At 44.2% G+C, this 26,577-nt stretch overlaps 1 protein-coding gene across 1 annotated transcript in view; it reads left to right on the top strand.

Annotated features, from left to right (window-relative positions):
- Positions 1–1,019: 1,019 nt before the first annotated feature.
- Positions 1,020–26,577, top strand: part of LOC311144214 (NMDA receptor synaptonuclear signaling and neuronal migration factor-like) — a gene marked incomplete at both ends in the record, with an annotated part of 48,063 nt that continues 22,505 nt past the window's right edge. Inside the window, 5 exons of the mRNA XM_084180221.1 lie at positions 1,020–1,090; positions 13,583–13,644; positions 16,364–17,143; positions 21,587–21,659; positions 26,045–26,125. Of these exons, the coding sequence (XP_084036347.1) occupies positions 1,020–1,090; positions 13,583–13,644; positions 16,364–17,143; positions 21,587–21,659; positions 26,045–26,125 (1,067 nt within the window). The remainder of the gene's footprint in view (positions 1,091–13,582; positions 13,645–16,363; positions 17,144–21,586; positions 21,660–26,044; positions 26,126–26,577) is intronic.

Raw genomic sequence — 26,577 nt, 5'->3', positions numbered from 1 at the left:
CAGGCATGGGAAAAAATTCACACAGATGTTTCAGTGTCAAGTGTGTGTAACTGAACCATACTTTTCCTGCTTCTCTACCAATATCTTGGTCTCTGTCTGAGATAACGAAGCAGTCTGGAAGTCTCTTCTGTCCTCAGTAGCAGCCAGTCAGTCCTGTGGATCCAAAGACACATGACACATCCCAAATGGCACCCTACCCCCTATATATTGCATTACTTTTGACCAGGGCCTGTTAGGGTTCTGGTCAAAGGTAGTATACTATAATATAGGGTTCCATTTGGGATGCAGTCACAGATCTTTTTTTTTTTACATTGCTGTCACATGCTGCCTTTCCATCATAGACACTGTCTGTGGTGCTGAAAGAGCTGTTGTTGTGGAGAGTGGAGTGGCGGTTGTCCATGGTGCTGAAAGAGCTATTAGAGCTTGGGGTGTTGTCCACAGCACTAAACCACACCTGCCAATATAATTTGGTCAGATGGATGGTATGGTTGGTCAATGATGTCATCTCGGTATATAATGTGTTGATGTCAGTGACAAGGTCACCAAGATGGATGATGATTCAAGCTTTGCTTTGAGGCAAGGGCTGACTTACTTCGTCTTTACAAATAATAATTGTGCTATAGGACCCACAGTTCAATGGGACAGGTAGTCCTTTTATGGCTGTCGTTTCCTTCCTGTCCGTCCAATCCTCTCTGCCTCAGTTTAATCAATGAGGAGTTGAGCGCGACAGGGGCAGGCAGGAAGTCAACCGCGCGCTACGAGCCACCAATGCTGCTGCTGCTGCAGTCACACACTACAAGCGTTCCATATTTACCGTGAGCTTTATAGATTGAAATTAGTATAAAATAACAAAACTGGTTCAATTTTTGTTTTACTATTCAGGGAAAAGGCGGAGTTTTTCTCAGGTGCGGTGGTTCCACTTTCCCTCCGTTTTTTCTACGAGCATTTTTATTCCTTCATATCTGATCGCCCATTCGTGGAATGATCTGGCTTTTATCTTGTGTCGTTTCCACTTCAGCATGGGAACTGCCGGGTCCAAAAGGAAGACTTTAAGGAACGATGCAATATCTTCTGTGGCCGCAAAAGTTAGGTGAGTGCCCGGGGGCTGGAGAGGGATGCAGGGTGCGCTGCGCTGATGTAGACGCGTTTACCGGGCGAAGTAGCGACTCGAGCAGTAATTGCAAACTATCTTAAACCTTTGAATTTGAATAAGTTATAATTGTATACCAATGGTAGCCTATAATATATTGTTTCCCAGTTTACTGCTGTGGCGTTGTGTGATCAAATATCTGATTTGCAAAAGTATTTACATTGCAATGATTTCTTTAATTTAATTGATAGGCTAAATCTGCTGTCATAGTTATCTTCCTGTAATTTATATTCCTCTACTGAATTGTATTTGTATTAGGCAACCATGATAATGCATCTTTCCAAGTCCTTGGACAGCCTTGGGAATTTGTAACAGCTATTTTGGCAACAGAACATGCTGTTATGGATTTTGGCATCATGGTTTGAGCAAAAAGAGTTTGTAAAATTAGCCGTTTAATTGTACGCTCCTTATTTATGTACTGTAGACTACAGTATCTTCCTTCGAGCGTTACCCTTCCTACTATCAAGCTTCTTGATGCCCAGTAGCCTAAAGGGGGTTAATAGTATTTTATATGTTTTAGATTAGTTACTTAGGAGTGTTTGATCTGATATGAAAAGGCATATGAAATGCCACCAATCAACTGCACACAAAATTGAATCCTAAACCCTTGATTGTAAATGGATGTAGCATGTAGGCAACAACACATTTTCTGAAACGTTTCCACTGTTTTAAGCTTTCTAACCAACAGGTTCTGGGATATACAGTGTGCCAGAAAATGTATTCTACACTATTATTTAAACACCAAAACAGCAAGAAACGTGGCCGAATTTGGTCAAATTGGAGTTTTGCAAGATCTATAATTGTGCATGACACAACGTTTATGACTCACCTCTAATGCATCAGGTTTGGTGATTAATGAAGAACCATGAGTCATCACACCTTTCACACGGTGCCAGATGTGTCAGGGCGCTGTCACTGTATCCTGTGTGCTGAATATTGTAATATGTAACATTGCAAGATTGTGTGTTTTTCAAAAGAACTATCAGCACACCATGTCATGTCGCCCACAGACTGGTCTTACTGTGCAGGCATTGAGCTCTCTCTCTCTCTCTCTCTCTCTCTCTCTCTCTCTCTCTCTCTCTCTCTCTCTCTCTCTCTCTCTCTCTCTCTCTCTCTCTCTCTCTCTCTCCCCCCCCTATCTCTCGCGCTCTCACACATCACAGGGTAGTGAAACATACTGACCTTTATATCCACAAACACAACCTCAACCACAGACATACACTTCAACCTCAACCACAGACATGAAGGTATAATTTCCATGAGTTTATGGACTCTTTTACCAGTAGATAGCCTATAAAACCCATTGTATGATGGTGGTGTGGTATCACATCACTTCTGCCTCAGAATCACAATCACTGGTTGTCAGATGAGCTTGGATCTCGAGTGTAAAACCATTTCATCCCTCTGACAGACAGACCCAATCTCTCCTGCTTTGTGTCTTTGTCTCTGAGTCTGAATGGCTGGCTTAACTGTTGAGTCCTACTTTTGACAACTGAATCTAGCCAATGAATGGACGTCTCAAGTCACATCTGCTTAGAAGAATGGAATCCCTTAAAGCTGCCCAAACTTTATTGAACTGATATTTCTTAATTTCTTTCTTTTTACTTTTTGGATTATGTGTGTATTGTTTTGTATTGCTAAGTATTATTACTGCACTGTTCGAGCTAGAAACACAAGCTTTTCTCTGCACTTGCGATAACATCTGCAAATCTGTGTAGGCGATCAATAAACTTTGATTTGATTTGACAACCGTAAAATGACCCTGGTAACTCTTTCCTAATTGAGCTAACTAGCCTACTGTATGGCCTTCTGCCCAGGGATTAGACATTTGTAACATTTAAATAAGTCACAAAACTGACCAAACAAAAGTAAATGACTGGCAACTCTATCCTAATTTAGCCAATTACTATATGTGCTTATAGACATCTGTGAGGCATCTAGCCACCTATGGAGAGAAATGCCACTGACCCTATTGCAGCTCTGAATGTCTGCAGTGACTGAATGCTGAAGGTCACCGTTTCCCTGTAGCTAACATGCACCAAGTTGTTCTGACAATTATCCCGTGTTACTCAGGACATATCTTAAAACATATCTTATGTATGCACTGCTAGAATGAAGGTAAAACATTAAGGACACTGGCAGTACACTGTCTCCTCTATTCTGGTATTTTCTATTATTCATCTTCCTGGGTTAGACTGGACGGTCTCTGGTAAAGCAGGTTTCATCAGTAGAATGGGCTAGACAGGAGTGTTGCACCGCAGAGCAGACACAGGACTAAGGGTGGTTTCAGCCCAGAGGTCCAACCATACCCCCAAGGTAATGGACTGATCTGTGCAGTGGGACAAAATATTGATGCATTTGGCCTGGTGACATTGGAATATGTGTAAACTTGACTACACTGGGTCTTTTAGTAGAATTCGGAGGAATATTATTGCAAAAGGTGGATTGATTTATCTTTTCTCCCAAAATGTATTTAACCTGCTGTGTATTCTGAATCCTCTCGCCTTATTTCTCATAAGACCCAATTTGTCTGTTTAATATCTCCCAGTGCAGTGTGAGTTTAGGGTACATAGGGGAGAGATTCATTTTTCTAAATGCCAGCCTAAATCACTCTCTGATAGGCCCACTCTGCTCTGCTGCCTCTTCATCAAGTTGACATCAGCAGCATAAATCAATAAAATCTGTCTGGTTTGATTTGTACACATATTTATTAAGCATTTGTTTACATTGTCATGACATAAATGTTTACAGAGGTTTGATTTGTAAGGAAACTATGATACAAATATGTGCTGACATCATCTGACATTCACTTGAATGTCTTCAGCAGCCTTCTACTTTTGGAATCCTATGTCTAAAACAGTTGGGGATAGAACTCAATAGAACTCCAGAAGTGTTGACGTAACTGTTGAATCTGAGGTACAATGTAATTTCATGGCTTCACTCATCATAACAGGCAGGCTGTGTTGTGTGTGCAGTGCTGACCACAGCAGAGAGAGAACAGTGGAGTTAGCTCCATTACAGTCACCACATTAGTCATGTTTGGTTATTACTGCACTTCTAGGATTCTACATCCACATTAAAAGCCTGAAATGCATCTGCTGCCATGGCATTAATATGAGGAATAGCTGGTTCCACAGCCTATAGTTGTATTCCCATAGGATACAGCACATTGGTATTGGGATGGGTGCGTCCGAACTTGCACCCTATTCCCTATATAGCCCATTTGGGCCGCCACCTTGTTATTACTCAGTCACAGTGCCCTAGGGCTGAACCTACAGCCATGTCTGACAGAGGGGTAATTGCCTGCCTGACACCTAGTGTTTATTGTCTGAATCTCAGGTCATCTCAGTACTAATGTTTCTTAATTAAGCCACCAGCATTTTCACCCAACCCGACCTTTCCTGTGTTCACGGTTCTCTCTCTGTGCTCTCAGGCACTCAGAGTGACACAGAGAGATATCAAGGGACAAAGACATAAGATTAGGGCTTCCAGAATAGAGTGGGTGCTGTTTTTCTATTCTCTCCCTCTCCCTCTCCCTCTCCCTCTTCCCCCCCCCCCTCTCTCCCCCCCCCCCCCCCCCCTCCTCTCTCTCTCTCTCTCTCTGTCTCTCCCCTCTCTGTGTATGGCAGGGATTACAGTGCAGAGGTGAGGTATCTGCGGTATCTGGCTGCTGTAATTACTCTGATTACAGCCTGTAGAGCGAGGCTGGACTGTCATGATACAGAGATGCAGTGATACAGGGGAGGCTGCCTGACCTCATTGATCTGAGTAATTACACCCGTGTCACCGTTGCTCCGACGGCAGAAGGAAAAGCCGGATGGAATGCAGGATACAGCGGGTCAGGAACTAACACCACACATTCATTCTACTTGGTGTTAACTATCCAGTGGTTTCCTACATCTGGTGTTGTTGGTTTAATCCAATTACAAAGCAATATTTCTTACGGACTCTGACAAACAATAATTTAATCACCTAACAACCGCAGTGTAGAGAGTGAGACTGAGAAAGCAGCCAGCAGGGACTTGGGAGGCCTGCCAAATCAGAGATTTCCATTTGACTCCCCGAGAGAGTGAGCAAGCGAGGACAAGAAGCTAAGATGCTAAGTGGCCAACTTGATGTTTGTTGTGTCAACTTCATTTCACTCAATTTGGTGTACTTGTATTGGAGAGAGAACAGAGTTCAGAGGAGAAGGAGTGAGAGAACAGAGTTGAGAGGAGAAGGCGAGAGAGATGGACTCAGGGAGATGAAGAGGGAGAGAGGGGAAGGCAAGAGAGTGGGAATTAGGAAGATGTGGTGTCTCAGAAAGAGAAAGTGAGGGAGATGGATAGGGAGATATTTGGGTTGTCTCAGAAAGAGAGAGTGAGGGAGACGGATATCAAATAAAATAAAATACAATTTTATTTGCCACATGCGCCGAATACAACAGGTGTAGACCTTACAGTGAAACGCTTACATACAAGCCCTTAACCAACAATGCAGTTTTAAGAAAATATTAATGCAAATTGTCTGGGTAGCCATGATTAGCTGTTCAGGAGTCTTATGGCTTGGGAGTAGAAGCTGTTAAGAAGCCTTTTGGACCTAGACTTGGCGCTCCGGTACCGCTTGCTGTGCGGTAGCAGAGAGAACCGTCTATGACTAGGGTGGCTGGAGTGTTTGACAATTTTTAGGGCCTTCCTCTGACACCGCCTGGTATAGAGGTCCTGGATGGCAGGAAGCTTGGCCCCAGTGATGTACTGGGCCATACGCACTACCCTCTGTAGTGCCTTGCGGTCGGAGGCCGAGCAGTTGGATAGGGAGATATTTGGGGTGTCTCAGAAAGAGAGAGTGAGGGAGACGGATACGGGAGATATTTGGGGTGTCTCAGAAAGAGAGAGTGAGGGAGATGGATAGGGAGATATTTGGGGTGTCTCAGAAATAGGTCATCCTCTCAGAGAGGTGATCTGAGTGGTGAGATTCAGTGGCTGAGGATGAATACACTGTGCCCCTCTTTTTCCAAATTACTCTGACACGTATTATAAGAGCCTCATTTGGTGTCCCTGAGACACTCATGATTTTCACTGAGACACCCAGGGCCAGAACACAGAAGGCTTGCTCCTTGACACAGATAGGAGAGAGGCTTCAGACAGGCACATCCAGGCATTACCTCGTTGAGCTGAACTCTACTAGTTTCTGTTTTTCACAGATGATTTTCACATCATGTATAGGGCCAGTATTCCTTCCAGACAACCTGATGAGGAACAACTCTGGGCCCTAGTTATAGCATATATACCCTATAGCTTTGAACTAGGGCCTGGAATTTTTCCAGGTCAGGTAACCCTACCCATGTCCTCGATTAGGGCCCCTCATGTATTTGTCGTCACAGCCCTCTGCACACATCAGTGCACACCACTTTATTATTATTATTATTATTATTATTATTACACCACTGTATGTACTGTATATTTCCCCAGGCACAGCAGCTTGATGAATAGGCTTGGCTACCACAGGAGGTTGGTGGCAGCTTAATTGGGGAGGGTGGGCTCATGGTAATGGCTGGAGCGGAATAAGTGGAGTGGTATCCATCACATGGTTTCTATGTGTTTGATGCCATTTCATTCGCTCCGTTCCAGCCATTATTATGAGCCGTCCTCCCCTCAGCAGCCTCCACTGTTGGCTACAGTATTCATGCCTGATCAGACCACTGTATACATGAGTGTTTACTCCTCTATACCCTACAGCACCACAGAGAAAAGCCAAGGTATTTTCCCTGCTTTCACAGAACCTGCAGTTAGGGTTTACACAGTACAGCACATCTCCTTTCGTCAATCCTTTTCTCCACTTTCTTTCATTAATACACATCTCCTCATCCTCATCATCCCTGCTTTCTATTTATATTGTTTAATTACATCTCCCCCCTGTCATCTCTTCCTGTTTCCCTGGCCCTCCCTTCTCCCCCCTCCCTTCTCTCCCCTCGTCACATGGCTGAAAACATGCAGGATGCTTTTCTCCTAAAAGCACAGTACAATCTGCTAGACAGTCGAGCAGACAGTGAGGGCAGAGCAAGGCAAGGCACACAGACGATATGTCCCAAATGGCACCCTGTTCCCTATATAGTGCACTACTTTTGACCAAGTCACTGTAAGGGGACTAGGGTGCCAATTGGGATGAAGACAGAGAGATACGCTCCTCTCCTATCTGACTATGCCACTCTTCTCTCTAATGAATGTCTTAATACTTCCCCACTGAGATTTTTTGTGTGGTTTTTTAATCGATGTTCAGATTGCTGGGAAAAAATGTGATTTATTCATATGGTGGCTGTGTAATTGGCTTACGCTTCAATCCACAGACTTTCTCTGGTTCTCTGTGGAGTGTCCCTGAGAAGCAGAGACATTAACATTTACGGAGCAAATGAAGGTAGGAAGCCACAGATATGAGTTGAGCCATAGAGCTCCTATAATTAAGGATTCTACATTCAATTCTATGAGTTGGGGTGGTACATGATGAAATGGGTTTACTGCTGCTGGGCATGATTGCAATGCAGGCTGGACTAGTAACAGGGAAATGTCAGTTGTTGTTGTATTGGACCATATTTAACCGGTGTGAAATGACTAGCTAGTTAGCGGTATGCGCTAGTAGCGTTTCACTCGCTTGAAGTAGCTGTTTCCCTTGCACTGCAAGGCTCGCTTGAAGTAGCTGTTTCCCTTGCACTGCAAGGGCTGTGGCTTTGTGGAGCGATAGGTAACGATGCTTGAGAGGGCCCCTGGTTCAAGCCCAGGTTGGGGCGAGGAGAGGGACAGAAGGTCGTCTTGGATGTGTGTGGCCATCCCCATTATCTTTATATACAGACCTTTAGAATGTTTATAGGAAGGAGTGGAAGCCAGAGCTATAAGGGATGATAGCGTTCTTCCTCCTCTCCCTCTTCCTCCTCCTCTCCTCTCCCTCCTCTTCCTCTCCCTCTTCCTCCTCCTCTCCTCTCCCTCCTCCTCCTCTCCTCTCCCTCTTCCTCCTCCTCTCCCTCTCCCTCTCCCTCTTCCTCTTCCGCTTCCTCTCTCTCTCTCTCTCTCTCTCGTCCTCGTCCTCGTCCTCGTCCTCGTCCTCTCCTCTCCTCTCCTCTCCTCTCCTCTCCTCTCCTCTCCTCTCCTCTCCTCTCCTCTCCTCTCCTCTCCTCTCCTCTCCTCTCCTCTCCTCTCTCTAATAATAATAATTAGTTATAGTGTGTGGTAGCAGGGAGGGCTACATGGCATTTCAGAGCAGCATCCATACAGTCATGTGTACAGACTGCACAACACCAGACAGCACAAATCACTGACTGTGGGAATGTGTATTGCTGTAGGTGTGTGTGCGTGTGTGTTTGTGCATGCGTGTGTGTTTGTGTATATATACTGTATGTGTGCAAGTGCATTGCTTCTGTTAGCCCATATCCTCTCTGTCTCTAGCTTACATTATGTGCAGTATGCGTAGCTATGTGGGAGTACTTGCTATAGAAATGTGTTTGTAGAAATGTGTTTGTGTGGGAGAGTTATTAAACCACATAGTACAGCTGACCATGTTCTTTTCTGTTGCCAATTAAGAGTGTAAGAACAATAGCTACTAAATAAATGTTTTACACATTCCACATTCATTCCACATTTTTAGGGAAAGGGAAAATAATATATATTTTTCGCCTTATAATATATTATCCTATTTGATGTAGAAAAATCATGATTAAATATATGATAATATTTCATAATCCACTCTATTAGATTTGTAGTATCAAAAACATGTTTTGTATGAACTAAAATAATTTGTCAGAGGATTGGCCATGAAGCAGTAGAGTGTGCAGGCTTTGGTTCCTGCCCAGCTCTTAAAACCTGATTCAACAATGGTATTCATTGCTATTTACATTTACATTTACATTTAAGTCATTTAGCAGACGCTCTTATCCAGAGCGACTTACAAATTGGTGCATTCAACTTAGGATAGCCAGTGGGACAACCACCACTGGGGAAGGGGGGGGGGGTGTAGAAGGATTACTGTTATACTATTCCAGGTATTCCTTAAAGAGGTAGGGTTTCAAGTGTCTCTGGAAGGTGGTCAGTGACTCCGCTGTCCTGGCGTCGTGGGGGAGCTTGTTCCCCCATTGGGGTGCCAGAGCACCGAATAGCTTTGACTGGGCTGAGCAGGAACTGTGCTTCCGTAGAGGTAGGGGGGCTAGCAGGCCAGAGGTGGATGAACGTAGTGCCCTCGTTTGGGTGTAGGGACTGATCAGAGCCTGAAGATAAGGAGGTGCCATTACCCTCACAGCTCCGTAGGCAAGCACCATGGTTTTGTAGTAGATGTGAGCTTCAACTGGAAGCCAGTGGAGTGTGCGGAGGAGCGGGATGACATGAGAGAACTTGGGAAGGTTGAACACGAGACGGGCTGCAGCGTTCTGGATAAGTTGTAGGGGTTTAATGGCACAGGCAGGGAGCCCAGCCAACAGCGAGTTGCAGTAATCCAGACGGGAGATGACAAGTGCCTGGATTAGGACCTGTGCCACTTTCTGTGTAAGGTAGGGTCGTACTCTGCAAATGTTGTAGAGCATGAACCTGCAGGATCGGGTCACCACTTTGATGTTAGCGGAGAACGACAGGGTGTTGTCCAGGGTCACACCAAGGTTCCTTGCACTCTGGGAGGAGGAGACAATGGAGTTGTCAACCATGATGGCGAGATCATAGAGCGGGCAGTCCTTCCCCGGGAGGAAGAGCAGCTCCGTCTTATTGAGGTTCAGCTTGAGGTGGTTATCCGACATCCACACTGATATGTCCGCCAGATATGCAGAGATGCGATTCGTCACCTGGTTATCAGAAGGGGGAAAGGAGAAGATTATTTGTGTGTCATCTGCATAGCAATGATAGGAGAGACCATGTGATGATATGACAGAGAGAATAGGAGAGGGCCTAGAACTGAGTCCTGGGGGACACCAGTGGTGAGAGCACGTGGTGTGGACACAGATTCTTGCCACACCAGCTGGTAGGAGCGACCTGTCAGGTAGGACGCAATCCAAGAGTGAGCAGCGCCGGAGATGCCCAACTCGGAGAGGGTGGAGAGGAGGATCTGATGGTTCACAGTATCAAAGGCAGCAGATAGGTCTAGAAGGATAAGAGCAGAGGAGAGAGAGTTAGCTTTAGCAGTGTGGAGAGCCTCCGTGACACAGAGAAGAGCAGTCTCAGTTGAATGACCAGTCTTGAAACCTGACTGGTTTGGATCAAGAAGGTCATTCTGAGAGAGATAGCAGGAGAGTTGGCTAGAGACGGCACGCTCAAGAGTTTTGGAGAGAAAAGAAAGAAGGGATACTGGTCTGTAGTTGTTGACATCAGAGGGATTGAGTGTAGGTTTTTTGAGGAGGGGTGCAACTCTCGCTCTCTTGAAGACAATGGAAGGGACATAGCCAGCGGTCAAGGATGAGTTGATGAGCGAGGTGAGGTAAGGGAGAAGGTCTCCGGAAATGGTCTGGAGAAGAGAGGAGGGGATGGGGTCAAGCAGGCAGGTTGTTGGGCGGCCGGCTGTCACAAGTCGCAAGATTTCATCTGGAGAGAGAGGGGAGAAAGAAGTCAAAGCATAGGGTAGGGCAGTGTGAGCAGGACCAGCGGTGTCATTTGACTTAATAAATGAGGATCGGATGTCGTCAACCTTCTTTTCAAAATGGTTGACAAAGTCATCCACAGAGAGGGAGGAGGGAGGGGGAGCAGGAGGAGGATTCAGCAGGGAGGAGAAGGTGGCAAAGAGCTTCCTAGGGTTAGAGGCAGAGGCTTGAAATTTAGAGTGTTAGAAAGTGGCTTTAGCAGCAGAAACAGAGGAAGAAAATGTAGAGAAGAGGGAGTGAAAAGATGACAGGTCCGCAGGGAGTCTAGTTTTCCTCCATTTCCGCTCGGCTGCCCGGAGCCCTGTTCTTTGAGCTCGCAATGAGTCATCAAGCCACAGAGCAGGAGGGGAGGACCGAGCCGGCCGGGACGATAGGGGACATAGAGAGTCAAAAGATACAGAAAGGGAGGAGAGGAGGGTTGAGGAGGCAGAATCAGGAGATCAGAGGGAGAAGGATTTAGCAGAGGGAAGAGATGATAGGATGGAAGAGGAGAGAGTAGCGGGAGAGAGAGAGCGAAGGTTGCGACGGCACATTACCATCTGAGTAGGGGCAGAGTGAGTAGTGTTGGAGGAGAGCGAGAGAGAAAAAGATACAAAGTAGTGGTCAGAGACTTGGAAGGGAGTTGCAGTGAGATTAGTAGAAGAACAGCATCTAGTAAAGATGAGGTCAAGCGTATTGCCTTCCTTATGAGTAGGGGGGGACGCTGAGAGGGTGAAGTCAAAAGAGGAAAGGAGTGGAAAGAAGGAGGCAGAGAGAAATGAGTCAAAGGCAGATGTAGGTAGGTTAAAGTCACCCAGAACTGTGAGGGCTGAGCCATCCTCAGGAAATTAACTTATCAAGGCATCAATCTCATTGATGAACTCTCCAAGAGAACCTGGAAGGCGATAAATGATAAGGATGTTAACTTTTATGTTCAATCTGGTATTTTGACACTGAGCTGGAACAAAAGTCTGCAAGTTGGCCAGATCTAATGGCAAAGTAAGTGTCCTAAATGGCACCCTATTCCCTTTATATAGTGCACTACGTTTGACCAGAGCCCTATAGACCCTGGTCAAAAGTAGTGCACTATATAGGGAATAGGGTGCCATTAGGGGCAGACGTTTCTCACAATAGTCTAAACGTAACGAAATGAACCATATTATATAGGTTGAAAGCTAGAGAAAGGAATTGCACACTTTGTTTGTTTCATAATGCAAATCCATCCTCAGACCCACTTCAGTGAACAACAGGAGAGATTGAATTTGTGACACATTTTTTGTTTTATGAAGGTATAGATTGAACTCATGTACATACTCAACCTCCCATATCCCTATTTTCACTCTCCATGCGCAATTCTCCCCTCCTGCTGTGTGAATGTGAAAGGGTTTACTCACCTACTATACTATTGCCACTCCCCTGTGTGGCCCTAGAGCTGTGTACAAGCGGGAGGAATCATATTAAACCGGTCTGGAACACACCTGCATATTGGATTTCACACTCAGAATAATGGTTTTAGGCCACATGTCATGAACATGTTCGGAATGTATAGATAGAATAACAGCGTCAAGAGACCTCGAGTAGTTTAGGCTTAAGAAGACAGTTCCGTAGGGAAATCAGAGTAAAACCAAGGTACTAACCAAGTTTCCATTCAACATTTTTATGCGGGTAAAGTACATGTTGGATAAAGAATTACATGACAGGCCTAATTTCCAATTGTCGACAAAACTAAATACACTAGACAAGGTGGCATCTTTTTGTGTCGGTAAAATGAATTATGTGGGAAATGTCGGTGGAAACGCTTTTATGCGCACCACTATGACTCATCGGGAAAGCATGCAGTTTATTAGGCTACAGATAAAATCAATTATGATGGACTTCACAGGGTGGTGAAAGTGCAAGGTGATGAGCTTGATGCTCCTTTCCAATAAATATCGAGGGTCTTATTCTGGTGACATGATAATCGATGCTTGGCTGCCGTTTGACAAATAATCTAGCTCTTTTGTTCATAATAATCATTTCATCATGTAGGCTAAAGTGCTGTTGGCGAGAGCGCACGTGCCAATACCAGAGTGGTTTTTGTGAGAGTTGAAAATGGGATGGAAACCCATTTAAACTTGTATTTTTTATTCGGTACATGGGACTTGAATAGCAAAAGGTATTTTTATGCGCACTACGTCATCAGCACCGGCTTTTATCTGCAAGAAGTCAATTTGATGCAAACACATCTCTGTTGGGAAAATGCGCATATTTTAGAATATTAGCATGAAAATCTGTCGCCAATTGGATGGAAAGCTAATGAGACAAATATTCAAGTTATTCAATTATTGGATGAGACAATCATAAAACACTGGTTGCTTCCAAAATGTCACCTTATTGGTCAAAAGTAGTACACTGTAGGGATTAGGGTGACATTTGGGATGCTCTAACTGAGTAGGAGATGCCTTGGTCTGGTGAGTGGTGAGTCACTCTCAGTTGGAGTCAGTAGGCTCCCTGTGAGAGGCAGACAGACAGACAGGCAGGCAGCCTCACAGTGAGAGGAAGACAGACAGACAGACAGACAGACAGACAGACAGACAGACAGACAGACAGACAGACAGACAGACAGACAGACAGACAGACAGACAGACAGACAGACAGACAGACAGGCAGGCAGGCAGGCAGGCAGGCAGGCAGGCAGGCAGGCAGGCAGGCAGGCAGGCAGGCAGGCAGGCAGGCAGGCAGGCAGGCAGGCAGGCAGGCAGGCAGGCAAGCAAGCTCACAGTGAGAGGCAGACAGACAGGCAGGCAGGCAGACAGGCAGGCTCACAGTGAGAGGCAGGCAGCTATTGGTCCAGTGCTAATCAGAGTGTTGTGTTGTGCTTCTCTTTGCAGAGCAGCCAGAGCTTTCGGAGATTACCTGTCTCACACACACCCTGAGAACTGCAACGGATCAGGTACTCTATCTGTGTCCAGACTCATCTAGTATATCCTATAACTTTCCTCTTCACATGGCTTCACAAATCCTATAACTTTGTGCTTCACATGGCTTCACATATCCTATAACTTTGTGCTTCACATGGCTTCACATATCCTATAACTTTCCTCTTCACATGGCTTCACATATCCTATAACTTTGTGCTTCACATGGCTTCACATATCCTATAACTTTGTGCTTCACATGGCTCCACATATCCTATAACTTTCCTCTTCACATGGCTTCACATATCCTATAACTTTGTGCTTCACATGGCTTCACATATCCTATAACTTTCCTCTTCACATGGCTTCACATATCCTATAACTTTCCTCTTCACATAGCTTCACATTTCCTATAACCTTTCTCTTCAAATGTGACCGACCGGCTCGATTCGGTCTTATGTAGCAAAATTTGGAAATTGTGTTTTATACATTAGATAAAAGTAGAGACTCAATGCTAGAAAATGGTATATCATACACTACCGTTGAGGAACAATTGGAAAGTAATTCTGCTTTGAAAGTTGATAAACTTGTAACCTCACTTTTGAGAAAATGGCCCTTGAATGTTTTGGTAAACCTACTGGAGAGCTCTTCTTTGTCTACACCCATTCAGCATCATTCACACCCTCTTAAGCCTTAGCCCCACCCATCTCTTTAAGGATTCACATGTGAGGCCATGTACTAAACAACCAAAGATTTCAAGACTAAAGGCTGGTTTATACTACGTCTATCGACAGTTGTTGCAGTAACATCATGAACATTCTATTGTCGTCCGACATCAAACTTGTCGTTGTCGTTATGAAAAAGTATAAAAACAAAAACTATAGGCTGCATGACATCAGCAGCCTGTTGGTCCAAAATAGCATAACTAGTGTATTTTAACACCAATAAACCCACCCGTTTAAAAATGAATTTAGTATATGTCAATCTAGCAAACCAGGCAACTAAAATAAACTTTCTAAACAATGTTTTGGTTCATTTCTAGCTTGTTAGCTAGCTAGCTAATGTTAAGTTAGCTGGCTAGCCAGTTCAAATAATGACTGTATCATATAGCTGACAACGTCCTCACTTTAGCTCATTGTCTTCATTATTACAGGAAAATAAACTCACAACAAGATAATTATTTCCAAGTTAATGGCGAGCCAATTACAGAAAATAGCTTAGTGTTGTGGGTATGACAAAATAAAGCAGGGCATTCTACCAGAACATTTTAGAACTTGGACACTGTCTTGTTGGCCTAATGTTATATCCTAATTTGACTTTGGTGCAGGTCATGTTCTTCACATTACCGTCTCTGGTAAACACATACTATATCAAATAAAAGCAAAGTTGATTTATCACATGCACAGGATACAGAAGGTGTAGTGAAATGGTTACTTGCATAATATAGTCTTTTGTCTAGCTAGCTAAACAATTAACCACAATCCCAACTCATAACGTTACTACCCTGCATTAATCTGCAGGTAGCTAACCAACCAGGTTCAATGTTAGCTAGCTAGCTAACATTAGGCTATAACTAGCAATGCAAATGGCACTGAGATATGAATAATATTAGTACACAGATCATACACGTAACGTTAGCTAGCAAGCCAAATAACGTTAGCTAGCTAGCTAACAGTACGCTTTAACTTGAAATGAAAAATACTTTCTGACAAAATTTGAAATGTATAACATCTGAAAATGTAGCTAGCTAGACTATCTTACCCATATACATGGATGGACGTTTATCCCTCTCTGTCACGGATGCCATGGTTGCCTTTAGTTTGAAGATGTAATCCGGAGACAGATGTTTTATATAACAACCTTCTGTGTGTTCTCTTTTTGATTCCCTCTGCATATTTGCAATCAAACGCCAGAATTTTCTCCATCTCCTTAGCTATCATACTCTAATTCCACCGGGTATTCCACTGATTTCAAAACTCAGTCCTACAGAAAGTGGAGAACAACACTTTTGCAGTTCCAGAAGGCATTTCTACCAAAAAACGCATTTTGATAAAACAAAAAAGTTTACATTCAAATGCCTCTCCTGCGACATACGCCTAGTTTACTGAAACGAGTCAAATATGGCTTCACATTTCCTATAACTTTCCACTTCACATGGCTTCACATTTCCTATTACTCTCCTCTTCACATGGCTTCACATTTCCTATAACTTTCCACTTCACATGGCTTCACATTTTCGATAACTTTCCTCTTTACATGGCTTCACATTTCCTATAACTTTCCACATCACATGGCTTCACATTTCCATCACATGGTTTCACATTTCCTATAACTTTCCTCTTCACATTGCTTCACATTTCCTATAACTTTCCTCATCACATGGCTTTCCTCTCACCCCACTGTATAGCAGTTGGTTCACATCAGCAGCACTAAATGCTCTGAAATCATTACCACACTATATCTGGCAAATGTCAATGTGAGAGGGTGTATCTTCCCGAGGCAGAGGACCGGGTAAGTCTGCCAAACCCCTTTTATCATCCAGCTCATCCTCTCAAAATACCTCCTAATTCTCCTCCCTTCTCTTGTTTCCCTTCTCCATCATCCATCTCTTCACATCTCATTCCCCCTCTTATCTCCCAAAAGCTTTGTTGGCTCTCTGACGTTTGCTCAAATGATGCCAAGGCCTTGATAGCACAAGACGAACAGCTCATCTCTTTGTCCTCTCTCTCTCGCTCTCACTCTTGCTCTCTCCAGATCACCTTCTGTCTAATACCTTAATCGGCCAAGACACAGACTCCCCTGACATCAGTCGTCTCCACAACAACAACCTACACCCTCAGAGCCGCTGTGGGGCCAAGGCCAGCCAGGACCAGTCCCAGGCCCACAGTCTCCAGTCCAAGCTCAGCACAGCGCATCCCCACCACAGCAGTCTCCAGGCCAGCACCCTGCAGCCCAGCAGTCTGCAGCCCACAGGCCCCTCCAAGCACAGGCTCTCATCAGGGCTCTCAGTGGAGCGCAGTTTCTCCTCTGAGGAGCAGCAGCCACCTCCCAGGTCCGCTGAGGGGAGCCTGACCATCCTGAAGCCAGCTTCCCAGCGGGTCTACACCATCACCAGGGAGGGAGGCATGCTAGGGGGGCGAGGGAGCGAGGAGAGTCTGGAGCTGGAGGTGCTGAAGCAGCCGCTGTCCCCTCCTCCCTCCGCCAACCAGCCCACCTACGCCAACCAACAACCACCAGGCAGCAAACATCACCGCAGCAACCATAGCCATGGCCCACAGAGCCTCAGGCCCCAGTCCCAGCCCCTGCAGAGCTCGAGGAGTGCCCATAACATCCGGGACTGGGGAGTGAGGAGGGGGGGCTCGCGGGAGGACTGCACCCCAAACTGTGTCACCTGCATCAGGGCCCCATGTCCGAGCCAGCGCTCCCTGGATCTGGAGACGTCACCGCGAGATGGAGGAAAACAGAGGAAGAAGCTAGAGAGGATGTACAGCCAGGACCAAGGCAGAGACAGACGAGGCTCTGCTGAGGAGAGCGGTGAGGAGGAGGAGGATGGAGGAGGAGGATGATGATGATCAAATCAAATCAAGCTTTATTTAAATAGCACATTTCAGACATGAATGCAACGCAGTGCGCTTCACAGAAAAAACCCTAAGAAAAAACTAAGAAAAAAAATAGAAATCTTTACTACACAACAAATATAAGAGGATAAAAAAACAAAAGAATAACGATAAAAACTGAATGACTAAAAAGCACCCTAAGGAAAAGCAAAGCTAAAAAGGTGTGTTTTAAGATCTCTTTTAAATATGTCCACAGTTTCGGCCCCCCTCAGCTTCTCTGGCAGGCTATTCCAGAGGCTGGGGGCCTAGTGAATAAAGGTTGCCTCTCCATGCCTCTTGGTCCTAGGCTTTGGGATAGTTAAAAGGCCAGTGCCAGAGGACCTGAGGGAACAACTGGGTACATACAGTGCATTCGGAAAGTATTCATACCCCTTGACTTTTTCCACATTTTGTTATGTTACAGCCTTATTCTACAATTGATTCAACTATTTATTATTTTCATCAATCTACACACAATACCCCATAATGACAAAGCGAAACCAGGTTTTTAGAAATGTTTGCAAATGTATTAAAAATAAAAAATAAAAATAACTTATTTACATATGTATTCAGCCCCTTTGCAATGAGACTCGAAATTGAACTCAGGTGCATCTTGTTTCCATTGATCATCCTTGAGATGTTTCCATAACTTGATTGGAGTCCACCTGTAGTAAATTCAATTGATTGGACATGATTTGGAAAGGCACACACCTGTCTATATAAGGTCCCACAGTTGACAGTGCATGTCAGAGCAAAAACCAAGCCATGAGGATGAAGGAATTGTCTGTAGAGCTCCGAGACAGGATTGTGTCGAGGCACAGATCTGGGGAAGGGTACCAAAAAATGTCTGCAGCATTGAAGGTCCCCATGAACACAGTGGCCTCCATCATTCTTAAATGGAAGAAGTTTGGAACCACCAAGCCTCTTCCTAGAGCTGGCCGCCCAGCCAAACTGAACAATCGGGGGAGAAGGATGTTTTTCAGTGGCAGGGACTGGGAGACTAGTCAGGATCGAGGCAACGATGAATGGAGTAAAGTACAGAGAGATCCTTGATGAAAACCTGCTCCAGAGTGCTCAGGACTCAGACTGGGGCAAAGGTTCACCTTCACCTAATTTTTAAACTCACAGCCAGCCAGTGCAGAGACATCAAAACTGGTGTAATGTGTGCTATTCGTCTGGTCTTGGTCAGTACCCGTGCTACAGCATTCTGTATGTTTTGCAGTTGACAAATTGCTTTCTGGGGTAGACCAGACAGGAGAGCATTACAGTAGTCAAGCCTGCTTGTAAGAAAAGCATGGATGAGTCTCTGTATCAGCCTGAGATAGAAATGGCCGCACCTTGGCAATGTTCCACAGGTGGTAAAAACCTATTTTGGTCACATTCCTAATGTGTGATCTGAAATTGAGTTAAGAATCTAAAACCTAGGTTTTTTACCTGGTGTTTTATCTTTATTGCCGTGAATTAAAATGTGTGGCCAGATTCTCTCTCTGTGCTTTGGCTCCAATAATACAGTAAGTATCTCGGCCTAATACAGTAAGTATCTCGGCCTTTTGCTGAAGGAAATTGTTAGCCGTCCAAGTATTTAAATCACTAATACAGTCTAATAATTTATCTGTGGAGCTAAAATCCTCTGGTGACACAGAAATGTAAAGTTGTATATCGTCTGCGTAACAGTGAAAATCAATTCCATGCTTTCTGATAATGTTACCAAGGGGTAACATACACTACCAGTCAAAATTTTGGACACCTACTCATTCAAGGATTTTTCTTTAATTTGACTATTTTTTACATTGTATAATAATAGTGAAGTCATCTATGAAATAACACATATGGAATGATGTAGTAACCAAAAAAGTGTTAAACAAATCAAAATATATTTTATATTTGAGATTCTTCAAATAGCCACCCTTTGCCTTGATGACAGCTTTGTCCACTCTTGGCATTCTCTCAACCAGCTTCATGAGGTAGTCACCTGGAATGCATTTCAATTAACAGCTGTGCCTTCTTAAAAGTTAATTTATGGAATTGATTTCCTTCTTAATGTGTTTGAGCCAATCAGTTTTGTTGTGACCTGAAGGTCAGTCAATATGGAACATTTCAAAGAACTTTGAAAGTTTCTTCAAGTGCAGTCGCAAAAACCATAAAGTGCTATGATGAAACTGGCTCTCATGAGGACCGCCACAGGAATGGAAGACCCAGAGTTACCTCTGCTGCAGAGGATAAGTTAATTAGAGTTACCAGCCTCAGAAATTGCAGCCAAAATAAATGCTTCACAGAGTTCAAGTAACAGACACATCTCAACATCAACTGTTCAGAGGAGACTGTGTGAATCAGGCCTTTATGGTCGAACTGCTTTAAATAAACAACTACTAAAGGACACCAATAAGAAGAAGAGACTTGCTTGGGCCAATAAACATGAGCAATGGACATTAGACCGGTGGAAATGTGTCCTTTGGTCTGGAGTCCAGTTTTGAGAATTTTGGTTCCAACCGCAGTGGCTTTGTGAGACGTGGTGTGGGTGAACGGATGATCTCCCCATGTGTATTTCCCACCGTAAAGCATGGAGGAGGAGGTGTTATGGTGTGGGGGTGCTTAGCTGGTGCCACTGTCTGTGATTTATTTAGAATTCAAGGCACACGTAACCAGCATGGCTACCACAGCATTCTGCAGTGGTACGCCATCCCATCTGGTTTGGGCTTAGTGGGACTATCATTTGTTTTTCAACAGGACAATGACCCAACACACCTCCAGGCTGTGTAAGGGCTATTTTACCAAGAAGGAGAGTGAATGAGTGCTTTATCAGATGACCTGGCCTCCACAATCCCCCGACCTCATCCCAATTGAGATGATTTGGGATTAATCGGACCGCAGAGTGAAGGACAAGCAGCCAACAAGTGCTCAGCATATGTGGGAGCTCCTTCAAGACTGTTGGAAAAGCATTCCAGGTGAAGCTGGTTTAGAGAATGCCAAGAGTGTGCAAAGCTGTTATCAAGGCAAAGGGTGGCTATTTGAAGAATCTCAAATATAAAATATATTTTGATATGTTTAACACTTTTTTGGTTACTACATGATTCCATATGTGTTATGTCATAGTTTTGATATCTTCACTATTATTCTACAATGTAGAAAATAGTAAAATAAAGAAAAACCCTTGAATGAGTAGGTGTGTCCAAACCTTTGACTGGTACTGTATGTAAAACCAAAAATCGAACCTTGTGGAACGTCACGTGGTATCTATTTTCTCTGAGTTATGTTCACAAAGGGTGACAAAAAACTCTTGACTGGTTAAATAGGTCCTAAACCAATTTAGAACTGGAACGGAGAGGCCAACCCACCTCTCCGGTCTGCCCAGAAGGACATCATGATCAACAGCGTCGAATGCAGCACTTAAATCCAAAAGTACAAGGACAGAGAGCTGTTTGGCATCTGTGTTGGCTTTAAGATAATGTACTACTTTAACTAAGGCTGTCTCACAACATTTATCTAAAATTAACCCTACAAATAGCACTTTTGGGAGATTTGGAAAGCCATAGTCAAGCAATCAAGAATATAATAATAATTTTAGTAAAAATATTTATCTTTAGATACCATCCGATTAGACAGGTTCAGAATTTATGTGAAACATCACAGTTGAAAAATATATGGCACATGGAATTCATAAGATGGCGGTTTACAGAGATAGGTGGGATGGACTGAGAGTAGACGAAGGGTGGATTTAAAAGCTTGTGTTCAAGAATAGTTATGACTGAAAACACGATGTATAATGTACAGTATATGTACTATCTATCAAGATGTGATGTATATCAAATTACTTTTTTTATGGGCCAAAAAAGACAATAAAAAAATACAAAAAAAGGCTGTCACTGTGCTGTGGTGGGCACAAAAACCAGATTGATATTTTTCAAAAATAAATGTTTCATTTAAAAAAGCATTTAGCTGTTTGAAAACCAATTTCTACAGAACTTTGCTTAAAGATGATGATGATGATGGAGGAGGATGGAAGGATGGAGGGGAGTGGGGCCTTTAGGTGTCTATGTATCTCTTTATCCCAATCCCTTGTCCCCTATGATGAGAGTCATTTGCAGAATAATATTTTTCTCAAACTCAAAGCACTTAACATTGTATGGAGGAGGGCGACTGCTGACAGACAACAGCAGTTGAAGTGTTATGGGGCGGCAGGTAGCTTAGTGGTTAGGAGCGTTCACCCACACTCGCTGGTTCTAATCCCCGAGCCGACTAGGTGAAAAATCTGTCGATGTGACCTTGAGCAAGGCACTTAACCCTAATTGCTCCTGTAAATCGCTCTGGATAAGAGCGTCTGCTAAATGACTAAAATGTAAATGTTGTGGGCTAAACTCTGCTTTGTCTCCTTTGTTTGTAGAGGACAACCCTAATAGCTGGTTCCCCAAAGAGAACATGTTCAGCTTCCAAACGGCTACCACAACAATGCAGGCGTGAGTATAGCATACCAGATTTAACCTCACCACTCTGCTCCACTCCTACTGAACATGACATGCCTGCCTCAAGAGTTCCGTATTCTCAAGATGGAGGAGAGTTTTAGAGTGCCTCCCAAATATGCACCATATTCCCTATATACAGTAGTTCTCAATAAAGGGAATAGGGTGCCATTTGGGATGTAGCCTTCGACATGGCCGTGCCCTGGACACAGTTGGAGGCCAGTGGTTTTAGATGGGACTGTTGGAGACCAGTGGTTTTATAGGGGACAGTTGGAGGCCAGTGGTTTTAGATGGGACAGTTGGAGGCCAGTGGTTTTAGATGGGACAGTTGGAGGCCAGTGGTTTTAGATGGGACAGTTGGAGGCCAGTGGTTTTAGATGGGACAGTTGGAGGCCAGTGGTTTTAGAGGGTTTGAGCATTAAATATCCTTTATATATATTTTAAACACTTTTATTTATTTTACTATGTCAATATGTTTTTCTTGTAAATGTTTTGGAACCAAACTGGTGGCAGTTGTGAACAAATTAAATAGTTGGAAAATAATGCCATTGTTGATTAGATGCTTTTTTCATTAAATAGGCTATTTTCTCTTGAACCATATGGTCTATCCACTAGAAACTCATGGACAATATGACACAGATATAAAACATTTATACTATATATGAAAATATATTTTTTAAGTTATTTGAGTATACATTACTAAAGTTAACATAGATTACCTGTTAATTCCCAAAAGTACTAAAGATTATAGTAACTTTGGTAAGTTACAGGTAGCTTTGGAACCCCATTCTCCACACACACACACACACACACACACACACACACACACACACACACACACACACACACACACACAAACACACACACACACTTTCTATGCTGACTACTTAATTATCACCTGTCTGGTTGAACTAGTAATTACGGCCCACAGACACATTCTGCCCTCCCAGCGCGCCTCTGTTGTTCTCCCTGCTCCCCCGCGCCACTCATCTACCCTCTCCTCTCCGGCCGTCTCCCAGGATCCCACGCTCTCTATCTCCCTCAATGTCTTTGTTTCCTTATCTCTCCATCTGTCTCTGTCACTCCGTCCCTCTGCGTCACCTGTCCTCTCCTCTTATTTAGTACTCACTCCTCCTGGATCCACACCAGGTGTCGCAGGCCCTGTGTTATATTCCATATATAGTGCACTTCTTTGACCGGTGAAAGTAGCGTACAATGTAGGGAATAGGGCGACATTTGTGATGCATACAGTGTCCTTGACTGGAATATCATATGATTAACAGCTAACCCTCCCAAATGTGTACTGTATGTCTGTCAAGTCCAATATGTATTACTGAAGTGTCTAACTTGCTTCTCCTCTCTTCCCTTCCCTCTCCACACGGCCTGCGTCTACAGAATATCGTGAGTATCAATTTTTCTCTCTTTCCCTGTGCGCCTCAGACAACTCACCCTCCTTTTGACTCTTGGCTATCTATCTCTTCCTGTGTGCTACTACCTACCGTCTCCTGTGTCCTCATTAACCCATATGAATCCCCCCTGCTGGGCTGAGTGTTTGAAGTTATGGAAAAACATGACTGAGTATCCAAATCTCCAATGAATAAACATATTCTACATAATGGGTCTAAATTGTGAATAAGCATAGATTGAATTATCACTAGATAATAACATGTAATAGAACATCTTTATCATCCATTAATAAAGATTTTCAATTGAAATGGTTTGTCTTCCAGTATAACAGTATAGCTAGTATTATATTGTATTAATCTATGGATCCAACAAGGCAGCATATATGACAGACAGAGTTATATAGAACAATTAGTCAGATGAGAGATGGTAGTGTACTGTAGTGTTCTGTTCCTCTGTACCAGACACAGCCAGGGTCATACCTCTCTACACACACACACACACACACACGCACACGCACACGCACACACACACACACACACGCACACACACACATCATTATCTTCTATCTGAGTTCATTCAGTGCAACAAAAGGACAACTTTTCAAATGGAACAGAGAATTGCCTACAGCAATGTACTATAGTTACGCAATATTGTATTATACATACAGAAGGTGTAATGAAAAGTACAGGTGGTAGGTAGCTCCAAGATAAAGTCATTATACCTCTAATCGTTTTAGTGGTCCCTGTGTAGATAGAAGAAGAGGATCCATCCCAAATGGCACCCTATTCCCTTTATGGTGTGCACTACCCTGGTCAAAGGTAGTGCACTATAAATGGAATAGGGTGCCATTTGGGACGCATAGAGTGAATAGATGATATGTCATGGGCGTTGTTCAGTGTTCATAGATCTGGTTTAGACCTGGTTGTAAAGTCATCTATTATATCGTCTTGATAGTGATTATTATTTTATACCACAGCATAAAGCAGTCTAGTTTATACACTCTCTCTCACACACACACACACACACACACACACACACACACACACACACACACACACACACACACACACACACACACACACACACACACACACACACACACACACACACACACACACACACACACACACACACACACACACACACACACACACAGAAAGACAGCTCTCATCATCTGTCTGACTGACAGTGGTTGAGCCTAGTGCGTAGGACATGGATAGCACTCTGACAAACGCTGTCAGACATGATGGTTATTTATTTTGGCACCCTGTCACAGCATATATCAATTTCGGAGGGAAAAACCCAAATACTCAATCACTCAATCACACACACACACACACACACACACACACACACACACACACACACACACACACACACACACACACACACACACACACACACACACACACACACACACACACACACACACACACACACACACACAATTGGTACAGTGGCTAGTTTCCTGTGTACTTTACTGTGGCCCTGTGTCTGTTTAAGCTCTGCACCTCTTGGTCTCTGAGTGGTGGCTTGGTAGTATCCTTGTATGTGTTGGTTTGCTGTGTGTGTTGGTTTGCAGTGTGTGTTGGTTTGCAGTGTGTGTCAGTTTGCAGTGTGTGCCAGTTTGCAGTGTGTGTCAGTTTGCAGTGTGTGTCAGTTTGCAGTATGTGTCAGTTTGCAGTATGTGTCAGTTTGCAGTGTGTGTCAGTTTGCAGTGTGTCAGTTTGCAGTGTGTGTCGGTTTGCAGTGTGTGTCGGTTTGCAGTGTGTGTCAGTTTGCAGTGTGTGCCAGTTTGCAGTGTGCGTCAGTTTGCAGTGTGTATCAGTGTGCAGTGTGTGTCAGTTTGCAGTGTGTGTCAGTTTGCAGTGTGTGTCAGTTTGCAGTGTGTGTCGGTTTGCAGTGTGTGTCAGTTTGCAGTGTGTGTCGGTTTGCAGTGTGTGTTGCTTTCCAGTGTATGTTGGTTTGCAGTGTGTGTCGGTGTGTGTCGGTGTGCAGTGTGTCAGTTTGTAGTGTGTGTCAGTTTGCAGTTTGTGTCAGTTTGCAGTGTGTGTCAGTTTGCAGTGTCTGTCAGTTTGCAGTGTGTGTCGGTTTGCAGTGTGTGTCGGTTTGCAGTGTGTGTGTCAGTTTGCAGTGTCTGTCAGTTTGCAGTGTGTGTTGGTGTGCAGTGTGTGTCGGTTTGCAGTGTGTGTTGGTTTGCAGTGTGTGTCAGTTTGCAGTGTGTGTCAGTGTGCAGTGTGTGTCAGTTTGCAGTGTGTGTCAGTTTGCAGTGTGTGTCAGTTTGCAGTGTGTGTCGGTTTGCAGTGTGTGTCAGTTTGCAGTGTGTGTCGGTTTGCAGTGTGTGTTGCTTTCCAGTGTATGTTGGTTTGCAGTGTGTGTCGGTGTGTGTCGGTGTGCAGTGTGTCAGTTTGTAGTGTGTGTCAGTTTGCAGTTTGTGTCAGTTTGCAGTGTGTGTCAGTTTGCAGTGTCTGTCAGTTTGCAGTGTGTGTCGGTTTGCAGTGTGTGTCGGTTTGCAGTGTGTGTGTCAGTTTGCAGTGTCTGTCAGTTTGCAGTGTGTGTTGGTGTGCAGTGTGTGTCGGTTTGCAGTGTGTGTTGGTTTGCAGTGTGTGTCAGTTTGCAGTGTGTGTCAGTGTGCAGTGTGTGTCAGTGTGCAGTGTGTGTCAGTTTGCAGTGTGTGTCAGTTTGCAGTGTGTGTTAGTGTGCAGTGTATGTCAGTGTGCAGTGTGTGTCAGTTTGCAGTGTGTGTCAGTTTGCAGTGTGTTGTTTGCAGTGTGTCAGTTTGCAGTGTATACCATGTCTCTGTGTGGTGTACAACACTTACCTGTTCTGCTGGCTCTAACCCACTAGCCGCTGACCTGTGCCAACCCTGTAGTGGCTAACCCTCTGTGACGTGGATCCCCTCTCACTAACCTTACACTCAAACCCCCAGCCCCTCACCTCTGACCCCTGACCCCGTTAACACTGTGACGTCCCAGCAGGGCATTCCGGGGCATTGCTGAGAGAAAGAGGAGGAAAAGGGAACAAGAGGCAGCGGCTCCAGTAACCGAGACTGAGAGGTACGGTCCATGTCTGACCTGACTGTCCTGTACCTGTATGTAGTGCTGTAGTGTGTTGTCCCCACACCCCCAACAACCCCTGCACAGAGACACAGACGCAGACACATGCAGTTGCAGACGCACACACGCACACACACACACACCCGCTCACACACACACATGGGCCGTCAGACCAACTCTAATGACCAACCTTGTCTCAATAGCCTCTCACTGTTCTAAGGATCATGATGATACAACACTTTATGAAAACTACTTTAAAATCCCAGCCCCGGTATATTTCCTGACTGGAATAGCTCGATCAAATGTAAAACGTGAAATAGAGTTCTGATTGCATTCTCAACAGTACAATGTTGAGCATGTGAGCTCAGAGACGTGTAAAATTGTGCACTAAAATCATATAACTTTGAACTTTTTCAGATTATGGAATTTTCAAAGGAGCATGCTGACAGGTG

Source organism: Coregonus lavaretus, assembly GCF_964263955.1.
Source record: "Coregonus lavaretus genome assembly, chromosome: 17".
Classification (NCBI taxonomy): domain Eukaryota; kingdom Metazoa; phylum Chordata; class Actinopteri; order Salmoniformes; family Salmonidae; genus Coregonus; species Coregonus lavaretus.
Note: the sequence above shows the minus strand (reverse complement) of the source record. Positions and strands in the feature narration are given on the sequence as shown.